Below are 14216 nucleotides of genomic sequence, written 5' to 3' on the forward strand. Positions count from 1 at the left end.
TATGGATTTTTTTGCATTTACATATTAAATTAGTTTTGCGTTTATTTAGAAAATCTTTTGAAAAAAAAAAAAAACTCGCGCACATAAGAAATTTGTCCGCGACCCTCAAATCGGTCCCGACCCACTGTTTACTTTGGGAAACAGTGTTTTAGGCAGTGCACCCTTCTACACACAAACTTGGTTGATGTACTCCCAATCCTTAAAGGATAGTTCACCCCCAAAATGACTTTTTTTCCCGATCGATTAGTCACCCCATGGAGACTTCATCATTCATGAATATTTGTAAGTTTTTGTCACATTCCTAAGCAAATAATTGTATTAAATTATTGGCTTAGGAATGCGACAAAAACTAAAAGATATCCATGAATTCAAGTCTCCATGGGATGACTAATCGATAGATAGTTAGGGGTGAACTATCTCTTTAAGAAAGACAACATTGCCTATTTATATCCACATTATAGGCATAAAAATGTATCATGCATAATGTTATTCAATATTCAATATTCCAGAGAGCAGGACAATGTGCTAAACATTTTAATGAAACTGAAACTACACTGAAACAATGTTTCTATGAACTGAAACAAAGTTATGCAAAAACTGTCACTTTTAATTAAGAAGATGGGTGAAGGCAAGGATTGATTGATTGATTGATCACTTTATTAACAGTTTGCAAACAGTACAGCAAGTACAATTACACAAGCAATGCTAAAAGGATAACACAAAATTCCTTGACGGCCCAGAACAGACAGGAGTGGAAATCCTTTGTTGCCGCCCTACATGCCAGACGGCATTAAGAGCAGTAAGACTAATGTTTAACTAGAAAGTGCGCTACTCTGAGCGCATGCGTCCGCCAGGCCAGATTGCCTACTCAGGGCCCACACATTTTTGAATTAAAATCTGCGACCACAGAGATAATATGTACAGATTTGTATGAGTTTTCTGGATCAGGGCCCACTTGAAAATCTTAAAAGTGTTCGCGTCCCACCCATCTGACCACTTAAAGGACCACCCATTTTCAACCTATCTTCAATTGGTCCTCACTATTGCTCATTTTGTCTACTCACTCTGTGTCTCAGAGGGCTGTGGACAGTTCAGAAACCCGCCTATCAATGACATCATCGGTAGAAAGCTATGCAGACAGTAGATCTATATACAGACCATAATATAAGAGTTTTGTAAGCATTTCCTAAAGGAGATTGCATATTAACTTTTTGTGCAAACATGTCATTTTTTGGCTGTTTTGTTGACCTTGGCGTAGAGGTCGTTTGAAGAACAAGATTTAACGGTAGAGTAGGTCACCTTATCTTCATCATCATCACCATCATCATCATCATCATGTGTCTTGGCTCCTCCCACAGCAGCCCTTGTCTGATTGGTGTGGACGACAGACGCGTAGGTCAGACTGTCATCGGGGTTGATCTGGTTGGTTGACGGACCGGCGCAGCTCGCTGTTGTTGTGCTCTGATTGGTTGAGGTCAGGGGAATGTCATGGGTGGGCGTGTTCTTCCTCTTGACAATGAAGCAGATCACCAGCGCTGTTGCCATGACTACAACCACAACCACCACAACAATCACCACGGTGATAGTGACATAACTCTTCTTCTGGTCTTGTGCTGAGGAGAGGAGAGGAGGGTCACTTACTTTGACACTAAACTAAAGATGATATTTGTATAAATTAAATGAACCAGCCTTTTGGCACTCGGGTGGTGCAGTGGTAAAGTCCCTGCCCACCACCACAGAGGTTGTGGGTATGAATTCACCGTGGTGCATCCGGCTTTGTCGGGCGTCTGTGCGAACACAATTGGCCCGTGTTCATGGGAAGGAAGCCGGTCGGGGAGGGTGATAAATGTCCTACGGGCTGGGGCGGCACCTGTCAGCAGGGAGTGTTGCGCGGGAGGAGTAGGACAGAGGCTCTACGTCCTCCTGGTGGGGGCTCCTCACTGGCAGGTGAGTCAGTAGGATAAAACAGCAGTGACAACACAGAAATGTGTGTGAGGAGGAATTAATTGGCATAACGACTAAATTGGGGAGAAAAGGGGATAAAAAATAATTGGCTACTCTAAATTTAGGAAAAAATTATAATAATAAAGAAGCACCATGTTAAAACGGACCCCATATCACACTACTACTGACACCACACAACTGTAATGTGGTGGTTCAGTTGTATGTGGAGTTACTATTATACTTTTTCTCCCCAACTTAGTTATTATGCCAATTAAATCCTCCCCACACACACATTTGTGTGTTGTCACTGCTGTTGTATCCTACTGACTCACCTGCCAGTGAGGAGCCCCCACCGGGAGGACGTTGTCTCTCTCTCTATAATACTTGTCCTGTCCCCAGCCCCTAGGAGTATAGTGACAAATAACAACCTCCCTGCCCGGCTTCCCTCCCCCGAACACGTGCCAATTGTGTTCATAATATAGACCAGTGGTAACCAACCTTTTCAAGCCTGTGAACACTTTTTATTCCAATGTGTAAGCCGAGATCTATACCACTACAATATGTTCAAAAACAAGAATAAATATGACTTGACAGTCATATTATTAGCAGCTGCATGCTTTATTGTGTGTGTGTGTGTGTGTGTGTGTGTGTGTGTGTGTGTGTGTGTGTGTGTGTGCGCGCGCCGTGTGTGTGCGGCTTGTCAGTGTGTGTGTGATTGTTATCATAGACCTGCTTGTTTCTCACCAAACCGGGCAGCTGTGTGACTCTAAATGCTAATTATGTTTTTTATATAAGTGGTGGCAACATTTTTAGACACCACACAGGTCTTCCTAACAATAGCGAAGATAAAAGTAACGGTGAACATGCAAGGGATAGGTTAATCGCCCTGAAGGGCTTTAAATTTCAATAATGACTACCTCCCCATGCATTATCCCGCTTATTACACGGCTACTTAATAAATACATAAATACATGTACCCAAAAGTAACAACAAAACAAAGTATTTCCTTGCTTACAGCAATGAAAGTATTCCATAAGTATTGGGCTGGGCGGACAAGTTCGCCTCGGAAAACAAATGACAAAATAAATAAAAACTCGCCCCAAAACACACTCGCCCCCCATTCTATATACTGCCGATTTGCCTGTAATACCGCCGGATTTGCCCCGGGGCGACTGTGTTTTGGGGCGAGCGTTTTGGTATTTCCCCCGTTGTTGAGCCACGATAAACAAGGAAGTGCAGTGGATCAAATAGAATCACTTTTCGGTTATTGCATCGTCTATTTCTCACTTCAAATGTTTTCAAAAACATTCTTGAGAGCAAAGTTTAGTTGTAAATGACATTGGTTGTTTGTTTACATGGCTGTCATGTTGGATAATGCATAAAACCAAGCAGCGCAGGTTGATATGAGCAGGTGTTCTGAGTGTCTGATTACACAGTTTCCTCGTCGGTCTCACCGGTCATTATCATCGGTCATTATCCAGAAATAATGACCGATGACTGACCAATCAGAATCGAGCATTCAACCAAGCCGTGTAATAAGGCCAAATAATAACTTAATTGTCCAACTAGGTCTGAGGAAGCACGCTAGCATTTAAGCTAACTCTGTAGTCCGCACTCAGGACTGAGGAGCCTTGATTTCCTCAGGGAGGGGAGGGGGCGGAAGGGGTGGTACTGCGGACGACGGGCCGTCTCCCCATTGGCTTAAATGGGGAAGTGTCCCCAATGCTCCCCATTGGCTTAAAGTAGTGAAGGACAGCCAGGACAGCCAATGACAAATAGGTGTCGCGGATGAAATAGGGGTCGCGGATGACGATGTCTCTGTCTCTATCTAGAGCAGCTTGCAGCTGCTAAAAACACCATGAGTATTAGACATCATATTTACTTTTGCATTCTGACAGGCTCAATCTCTTTGCATATCCACACAAAGGATAGTAGTCTAATATGAATAAACATAATGACACATTTTGGGGGGAAAATGTATAAAAATGCAGAAATATTAGGACATTTTTTTAATAAACTTTTGGGAAAACTTTTGGGAAAAGAACCCTCCAACGGTTTTGGGTACGTGGAATCTGTTGCTGGTTCATAGTCACCATTGCGTTATCGTGGTATTCCTATTCTTGCTATTATGTTGCAAATGATTCTGTGTGTGCGGGCGAAATAACATTGACAGCTATGGCATTTATAAAACAAGTGAAAAAAGTGAATACTGCATAAATATAATTTCCACTAACCTCATAGTTATATTCTTGTCATCTGGACTTTACCAACCAAGTGTAGCCTAGTTGTTGCTCGAACTAAATATAGAGCCAGCCCAGAGAGGGTCACTTGTAAAACATATATGGCTTTGATGCAATCTTAGATGTTGGCGTATTGGACAGTGCAGAAGCATAATTGCCTTGATGCATATAACATTAACCCTCTGGCGTGTCACTTTTTTTTAATGCAATTTGAATGGGTCTTGGGTCATGGGTGTCCTGGCCGACTTTAGTGGTTTAACGGGTGTCAACGAGTGTCATCTGGACACAGATGCACACCTGCCCTCTGCAGTGCTCTGAATGAAAGTCTCATTTCTCTCCAAAAGCCCTTGAATATGATGGAATATGATTAAGGATTACTGTGATTATGGTAAGCTCACAATTCATATCACACACACCATACAGTAAGAACTCCTGTAACTTTCACTCGACCCCCCAAAAGCCCCCCCCCCCCAAAAAAAAAGGAAGAAGGCTTGTCGATCGACATGTACATTGCGATCAACCGGTTGGTTCCCACTGATTATTATAGACGCTCGACAAGCCGGTTGCACCACGGTGGATTCGAACCCCGAGCCTGGTTGGGCAGACATACCACTCCTCTCCTACCTGGTGTGTGTTGGGTGGTGTCTCCTGGGAAGTCAATGAACGTCTTCACTATTTTGCCAACAGTCACCTGACATCTTCCGAACTTCATCAGGTTGTTGTTGATGGTCAGAGTGGTAGAACATTCAGACTTAAAGTTCTCTTTTATCAGGGTACCATCCTTGTTCAGCCAGCTCAGCGTAGCACAGCTATCACCATGCTCAAACAGAGAGCATGTTAATGTCTGTTCTGTCCCATTGTTTCCTCTGGTGATGTTCAGTACAGACAGATGGAACTGATGTTTTTTCTTCCCAGATCGTTGACAGGTATAACGACCAACATCTTCAGCTGTGATGTGTTTAACAGTCAGAGAGCAGTTAGACTCCAGTTTCATTCTGTCTGCTTTCGATGGGGTTAGATTACTCATTTGAATCAAGCCATTCTCTGCCACAATAGCAGAGGGTGAATCTTCTGTGTCTTCATAAAGCAACTGTGAATCTTCTTGTTCTTCATAAAGCCACTGTGAATCTTCTTTATCTTCGTAACGCCACGTAGTTGATTTACAGCCAGGATCATCAGGTAACCTTTTGTAACATCTCAGATTGACAGTATCTCCAGATCTTCTGTAGAGGTCCACAGGGTCCTTTAGGTGAGTTTTGTCGACTCCAAGCAGCAGAATGAAAAACAACTGAATCCATTTAATCCCAGACATTCTGTCTGTCTGTCTGTCTGTCTGTCTGTCTGTCTGTCTGTCTGTCTGTCTGTCTGTCTGTCTGTCTGTCTGTCTGTCTGTCTGTCTGTCTGTCTGTCTGTCTGTCTGTCTGTCTGTCTGCCTCAGTGTGTCAGTGAGGCTGACTGGAGAGCAGCACTAGTTTTGTGGTTGAAGTTCCTTCCTCATTCATTAACGTCATGTCATTCTGCGGAGGTAGAGTTTCCTGTGTAAACGGTCAGTTTAAATGTAGAATACACTTTAATGTCTCAGTATTTATAGACTCTAAAGCCTGAACAGCACATCTCAGCGTGTGTTTATTGTTTATAGGCTCTTTATGGTCTTTGTGATGTACAGCATAATACTTCATAAGGCCCAACCTTACATATTCAATATGGTATGTATAGGCCATAGATCCTTTATCCAAAATGCTTTACAATGTGCATTACATTCACCCAGTCATTCACACATATTCACACAGAGGAAACCATGCAAGACACCAACCTGCTCATCAGCAGCAGTTAGAGGTTCAGTGTCTTGCTCAAGGACAGCTGGGAATCAAACCAGTTACCTTCCATTTCCCAAGCGGCCGCTCTACCTTCTGAGACTCTCTTACTATGTTTACACAATTTCATTATTTCATTTCATTTCACCTCCTTCTAAAGTAATTTAGAAGGAGAAATTAGTCAGGGTGTACAGTAGCAAATTTTAAATCTAGACCCAGTCAACCAAAAGTGTACGTACTTCATATATTGGTTAAAATATTTATAATAATGATCAATAGATCTAAGACCTAATAATGTTGACAGTTTAACGTGATAAAAAAGAACTAACAGTTATGGGTGTGACGAGCATGAGATAGAGGTGTTAACCACGACCTAGAAACACTTCAGACCCACATGTCTCAGAGACGCTGAGAACTACTTCTGTGTGACACTGACTGTACAGTTACTTCTTTGTAGACGTTATTAATCCATTAATGAGGCCGATTCTAAAAATACCTTCAAAATTAGTAGTTCTCAAACTTTATTCGTGCCAAGGACCCTCAAAAATGGTAAAAAATAGCAGATGTACAAGATCGCAGCACGGCACGAAGTGACGCGCTGTGAGCTTGTATATCTGCTATTTTTGAATGGGAAACGCTAAAATCAAAAATGACACAGATGCTTTCCCAGCATTTAATGGCTTAATCCCACAGTGTGTGTGTGTGTGTGTGTGTGTGTGTGTGTGTGTGTGTGTGTGTGTGTGTGTGTGTGTGTGTGTGTGTGTGTGTGTGTGTGTGTGTGTGTGTGTGTGTGTGTGTGTGTCTGTGTGTGTGTGTGTGTGTGTGTGTGTGTAAACAATTGCTTGTGGTCCTCTTAAGTCAGGTTGGGATTTGTCAATAACCACGTGGTGCCACCAGTACCACACATCTTCAGTTGTACCATGACCTCATCGGGTCCTAAACAGTCCTGTTAGTATCGTCTATTTTGTCTGTTCTTTTTAATTCAATACGTCTTGTTAAAAGCAGACTTACAGTATCAGGAGGGGAAAACAAAACCACATAGCCAAAACCACTGGTTCTCAACGTGGAATGGACGCTTATGGGTCTGTAACTCTGAGAGTGTACAAATGTAACCAAATGGACCCGTAAGGGAGTTAAATAAATACAGAGGATTTTAAAGTGTAGCTCAGCGTCCCAGAGATTTAAAAAAAAAGGTAGCAAATGAGGGTCCGTGGCCTGTTGCATATCAAACTATAGGGTTCTTCAAATGAGAGAGGTTGACAATTCCTGTGTCTCAATTCAGAGGGTGCATCCTACAAAGTGCGGTGCCTATAGGGTGTTTTTAAATCTTTAAATGTTTTGGCACCATTGAATCAGAGCTTCTACCTCCCAATAACTCTACAAGGGTCTTGATGTCTACTGACCAATCACTTCTTAAGATCCCACCAACAAAACTGAGGACTCGGGGAGATGGATAATTAACCGATGTGGAGCCCAAACTGTGGAACGATCTTCCACCCCATGTTAGAGCGTCTCAAACCCTGTCTGTGTTTAAATCACATTTGAAAACTCACTTGTACTCCTTGGCGTTCGTAAATTCAGACTGAGAGTTGCTGTTTCCACTGCATTGTGTCTATATGTTGTCCTGTTTATTGTGTATTGTTTTGCTCTTGTATATTTTAGTATTATTTTGTTACTGAGTGATGTGTACAGCACTTTGGTTCAACACTTTCTTTAAATGTGCTCTATAAATAAAGTGGATTGGCGGGTAGGGCGGCCACTCAAAAAAACAGTTTTTTGTCTGTCTGTCTGTCTGTCTGTCTGTCTGTCTGTCCGTGTGTCAGACTGACTAGAGAGCAGCATTATATTTTAATGGTGCAAAACCAACGTTTTGACGAGACACAGGTCTTCTTCCTGAAACGAGCAGTTTGGCCTCTTTCTTTTTAAAAGTCTTCTGCACCGTAGTCAGCAGCACCTCAGCTATTTTGGTGTGTGCGCCCTTTTTAGCTTGTCTGTCTGTCTGTCTGTCTGTCTGTCTGTCTGTCTGTCTGTCTGTCTGTCTGTCTGTCTGTCTGTCTGTCTGTCTGTCTGTCTGTCTGTCTGTCTGTCTGTCTGTCTGTCTGTCTGTCTGTCTGTCTGTCTGTCTCTTTGAGCGGTCTCTGTCTGTCTGTCTGTATATCTGTCTCAGTATGTGTGAGTGAGGCTGACTGGAGAGCAGCAGCACTAGTTTTGTGGTTGAAGTTCCTTCCTCAGTCATTCTGCAGAGGTAGAGCTTCCTTTGCAAACATTCAGTTAACATGTAGAATAGACTTTAATGTCTCAGTATCAGTGTTGGGCGCGTTACTTTAAAAAGGTAATTAGTTATAGTTACTAGTTACTTCTCCAAAAAAGTAACTGAGTTAGTAACTGAATTACTCTATTGTAAAAGTAACTAGTTACTAGGAAAAGTAACTATTTGCGTTAAAAAAAGTTGTAACATGTCAAAGAATTTGGATTGTTTTTGGGAGCAGGTTTCACAAGCCAGGTGCATACAGTAGAACAGCATAGACAGGTACTTACTACTTACACATAATAACCTTTGCCATGAGGGAGAAATAAACTTCAACTTCAATATATGTATTGCACTTCAATATAATATTTATTGCACCTCAACGCACAGCAACTGGCAGATAACAACAGTAAAAAAGGTGTAATTGCCTACACCAGTGGTTCTCAAACTTTTTGGACCTCAAAAGTCCAGTTTTTAAGTCTCAATATGTTGAAATAAGTTTTTTTTTAAAGTAACCTATTTTCCATTCAGTGACAGTTGTGCTAGTCAAAATGTTTCCTTAATTTGGTTTAAAGCTTTACAGAGCTTGTTCACATACATTTGTCAACTATAAAGAAAAACACTGGACTACACTACAGTGCTTTAAGTGTAAATTAAAGAAAAACTGTCTTAGTTACAACTTCAGACAAGACAACTGGTATGGTACTGGTAGACAATACTGTAGCCTACTTCAAGTATTTTCTTTGAGCAGAAGTAAACAGTTAAACAACAAAGTGCTTTTAACACTAGTGTGAATTAAAGACACAAACTGGCTCAGATCTTAAGACAACTGGTCTAGTAGTAGTTGTCACACACACACACACACACACACACACACACACACACACACACACACACACACACACACACACACACACACACACACACACACACACACACACACACACACACACACACACACACACACACACACACACTATAAATTGGAGTTGCTTTGGACAGACGTGGACAAACGCTTCCCCCCGGCACACAACGTGCACTTCACGCGTACATTCTTTCCTTTCCTTTCAATAAAGTACTGTAGTGCTTGTACCGCCAATTTGTTAAAGCCATTTTGTCGGATTGCTCGTGACTCGCCATCTCTTCTCTACTTGTCTGGTTGTTAAAGTTAGTTTGTTTGTGTCAGTGCGCCGCGCTGGGTTTGTGTGTAAAAATACCCATGAAGATATAAATACCAAGGATTCGTCAGTGATGTCACGTTATGTCACTGCTTAAACAGCGTCGAGTCCGTGTTACTTCCTGGTTGCGTAACAGCAAAAAGTAAGAGACATCACTGTCGTGTCCTTGGTCATGTTTGCAGCGGGACGAGCAGCAGCCCCAGCCTGTAGCGCTGCACACACACACACACACAGACACACACACTGTCAGCCGGCCCGTGGTAACAGAAAGTTTGGGGACGCTTGACATAGTAACAGAGCACATTTCATTGTCAGTAACGGTAACGGCGTTGCCACGATGGAAATTGTAATTAATTAGATTACTCGTTACTGGAAAAAATAACGGCGTTAGGTAACGCCGTTTATTTAAACGCTGTTATGCCCAACACTGCTCAGTATATATAGTATTTATAAGCTTGAACAGCACATCTCAGTGTGTGTTTATTGTTTATAAGCGCTTTATGGTCTTTGTGATGTACAGTATATATATAAGGCCCAACCTTCCATATTCAATATGGTAAATCTATAGGCTATAGATCCTTTATCCAAAGTGCTTTACATTCACCCAGTCATTCACACGTATTATTCACACAGAGGAAACCATGCAAGACACCAACCTGTTCATCAGCAGCAGTTAGGGGTTCAGTGTCTGGCTCAAGGACAGCTGGGAATCAAACCAGTTACCTTCCATTTCCCAAGTGGCCGCTCTACCTTCTGACACTCTAACACTCTCTTACTATGTTTACTTCAATTTCACTATTTCATTTCATTTCACCTCCTTCTAAAGTAATTTAGAAGGAGAAATTAGTCAGGGTGTACAGCAGCAAATTTTAAATCTAGACCCAGTCAAAAGTGTACGTACTTCATATATTGGTTAAAATATTTATAATCATGATCAATAGATCTAAGACCTAATAATGTTGACCGTTTAACGTGATAAAAAAGAACTAACAGTTACGGGTGTGACGACCATGAGATAGAGGTGTTAACCACGACCTAAAAACACTTCAGACCCACATGTCTCAGAGACGCTGAGAACTACTTTTGTGTGACACTGACTGTACATTTACTTCTTTGTAGACGTTAATGAGGCCGATTCTACAAATGCCTTCTAAATCCGTAGTTCTCAAACTTTAGTCGTGCCAAGGACCCTCAAAAATGTTCAAACACTTTGAATTAAAAAAAAAAAATTAGCAGATGTATAAGATTGCGATCTTATACATCTGCTGTTTTGGCACCATTGAATCAGAGCTTCTACATCCCAATAACTCTATAAGGGTCTTGAGGTCTACTGACCAATCACTTCTTAAGATCCCACCAATAAAACTGAGGACTTGGGGAGATGGATAATTAACCGATGTGGTGCCCAAACTGTGGAACTATATTCCACCCCATGTTAGAGCGTCTGAAACCCTGTCTGTGTTTAAATCACATTTGAAAACTCACTTGTACTCCTTGGCGTTCGAAAATTCAGACTTAGAGTTGCTGTTTCCACTAGGCATTGTGTCTATATGTTGTCCTGTTTATTGTGTATTGTTTTGCTCTTGTATATTTTAGTATTATTTTGTTACTGAGTGATGTGTACAGCACTTTGGTTCAACACTTGTTTTAAATGTACTCTATAAATAAAGTGGATTGGTGGGTAGGGCGGCCACTTGTCTGTCTGTCTGTCTGTCTGTCTGTCTGTCTGTCTGTCTGTCTGTCTGTCTGTCTGTCTGTCTGTCTGTCTGTCTGTCTGTCCGTGTGTCAGACTGACTAGAGAGCAGCATTATATTTTAATGGTGCAAAACCAACGTTTTGACGAGACACAGGTCTTCTTCCTGAAACGAGCCGTTTGGCCTCTTTCTTTTTAAAAGTCTTCTGCACCGTAGTCAGCAGCACCTCAGCTTTATTGGTGTGTGCGCCCTTTTTAGCTTGTTGGTTTGCCAGTTCCTCCTTCATTAACATGTAATTTTGCAGAGTTTCCTCATGGACACGTACAATAGACTTGTCTCTTATAGGCTCTGAGCCTGAACAGAACATACAGTATGTGTGTGTGTTTATTGTATACATGCTCTATATGGTCTTTGTAATGTATAGACTTCATATGGCCCAACCTTCCATATTCAAAATGGTAAAATAAGTGGTGGATTTATACAGCGCCTTTATCCAATTCACCCATTCACACTCAAACAGCAAATGACACCATGCAAGGGGGGGTTCCTAAGGATGTTGACTGTTTAACGTTATAAAAAGGAACTAGCAGGTTAACAGTCATGGGTGTGACGTGCATGAGATAGAAGTGTTATAACCACAACCTAAAACACAGAAACTACTGCTGTGTGTTGTTTAATACCTCTGTTCCTCAATATGGTGAAACACTGACTGTACATTTATTTCATTTCTTTGCAGACGTTACTAATCCCAATTCAATTCAATTTAACAATTTAAGAAAGAAATGGGTAAAGTATGTACAGTTTTAGGGGGTACAGCATTGTGAGCTATCTCACATTGCAACGTTATATACATGTTATATATACATGTTATACAGTATATACATGTTATATATACATGTTATATATACATGTTATATACAGGGTATAAAGCTTTTTGAAATAAATAGCAGCAATTTTTAGCTGTCAATTTTGGGACAATTAGCAGCATTCCCCCCCCCCCCCCAAAAAAAAAAGCCTCACATTTGAATTGTGTTGAAAGGTAGCTGTGTGTGTGTGTGTGTGTGTGTGTGTGTGTGTGTGTGTGCGTGCGTGCGTGCGTGCGTGCGTGCGTGCGTGCGTGCGTGCGTGCGTGCGTGCGTGTGTCTTCAGTTGTACCATGACCTCATCGGGTCCTAAACAGTCCTGTTAGTATCGTCTAAGTCTATTTTGTCTTTTCTTTGGAGTTCAACATGTCTTAAAAGCAGACTTACAGTATCAGGAGGGGAAAACAAAACCACAAGCCAAGACCACTGGTTCTCTACGTGGAATGGACGTTTATGGGTCTGTTACTCTGAGAGTGTACAAAACCACCTACTGTAGTCAAAGACCACTGGTTCTCAACGGGGGTCCAGGGACCACCATGGGGGTCCAAATGGATGCTTAGGGGTCCGTAACTCTGAGAGTGTAAAAATGGAACCAAATGGACCAATAAGGGAGTTAAATAAATACAGAGGATTTTATTATGTGTTGCTCAGAGGATTTTATTACATTTATTATGTGTTGCTCAGCGTCCCAGAGATGAAAAGAAAATGAGGGTCCATGACCTGTTGCATATCAAACCATAGGATTATTCAAATATGACAGCAGGTTATATACTACTGCTAAAACCTAAACCTTTTTTTACACTTAAAATATATATACTGTATACAGTATACGCTTTTTAAATATACATTATATTTTTTAAATACATAAATAAAATCTTTCTTTCGGCTTGGCGACTGTGACCAGGATTCTTTGACTTAATTGGCTCTCAGGCGATGTCTCTTAGAATGTAAGTCTGCTGGAAGGATCATTAGTTTCACCTGGCGGGTCGGTACTGATGGAGGACGCCATGTGAACACTGATCCATAGTCCTCACGTTGTGAGTTTGTAGATCTGCTATTTTCACTACTTCTCAAAGTCTTCTTTTTGTATTTCTTACCTTTATGGACTTTCTTGCATTTACATATTAAATTAGTTTTGTGTTTATTTATTTATTTTGAAAATCTTTTGAAATAATAAAAAAAATGTAATAAAGGGAACTCACGCACATTAAAAATTGGTCTGCGACCCACAAATCGGTCCCGACCCACTGTTTACTTTGGGAAACAGTGTTTTAGGCAGTGCACCGCTTTCTACACACCAACTTGGTTGATGCATTCCCAATCCTTAAAGGGATAGTTCTATCGATTAGTTACCCCATGGAGACTTGAATTCATGGATATTTTTTAGTTTTTGTCGCATTCCTAAGCAAATAATTTGATTTTAATTCAAGTCTGCATGGGATGACTAATCAATAGATAGTTGGGGGTGAACTATCTCTTTAAGAAAGACAAAATTGCCTATTTATATCCATTATAGGCATAAAAATGTATCATGCATAATGTTATTCAATATTCAATATGCCAGAGAGCAGCACAATGTGCTTCACATTTTAATGAAACTGAAACTACACTGAAACAATGTTTCAATTAACTGAAACAAAGTTATGCAAAAACTGTCACTTTTAATTAGCAAATGGGTGAAGGCAAGGATTGATTGATTGATTGATTGATTGATTGATTGATCACTTTATTAACAGTTTGCAAACAGTACAGCAAGTACAAGTACAACAATACAAGCAATGCTAACAGGATAACACAAAATTCCTTTATGGCTTGTTTCTGTTGTGGTCCTATGAATTCAATTAATCATCGAGACAAACATACTGTACAATACGATAAATCATCATCAATACCAGGATCAATAAAAGGTATAAATACAGAAAACAAGCTAAAAGACTAATTGCTTTATTTATTCCTGTTGTGACACACAGAGGCTGATTGGCAGAGACCCATCATCAGAGAAGATGGGGGAAATGATGTTATAATTTTAGCCACATTTATTTATTAGAATTATTTAAATTACAGCTGAAGAGCAAATTATTTTCTTATTTTAAATAAAGAGCAAAAAAAAAAAGAGCAAAGAAAATTGTTTAATGCATAACGTTTCTTTGCTCAAGTTCATTACTCCAACGCACCAGTCTATTTCACTTTATTTTAAATAAGAAATGTAAATTTACATTTTAAATATTCCACTTG

General features: G+C 40.6%; 1 protein-coding gene across 1 annotated transcript; it reads right to left on the reverse strand.

The window, feature by feature from the left end:
- Positions 1-1224: 1224 nt before the first annotated feature.
- Positions 1225-5510, reverse strand: LOC308093011 (uncharacterized protein; the record flags this gene model as incomplete). Its single annotated transcript, XM_080439198.1, has 2 exons — positions 4809-5510; positions 1225-1613 (listed from the first exon to the last, which is right to left on the reverse strand). The coding sequence occupies exons 1-2, from the start codon at positions 5494-5496 to the stop codon at positions 1225-1227; spliced, it is 1077 nt and encodes a 358-aa protein (XP_080295324.1). The 5' UTR covers positions 5497-5510.
- Between the last annotated feature and the right edge of the window lie 8706 nt (positions 5511-14216).

Source organism: Gymnoscopelus braueri, assembly GCF_963280865.1.
Source record: "Gymnoscopelus braueri genome assembly, chromosome: 10".
Lineage (NCBI taxonomy): Eukaryota > Metazoa > Chordata > Actinopteri > Myctophiformes > Myctophidae > Gymnoscopelus > Gymnoscopelus braueri.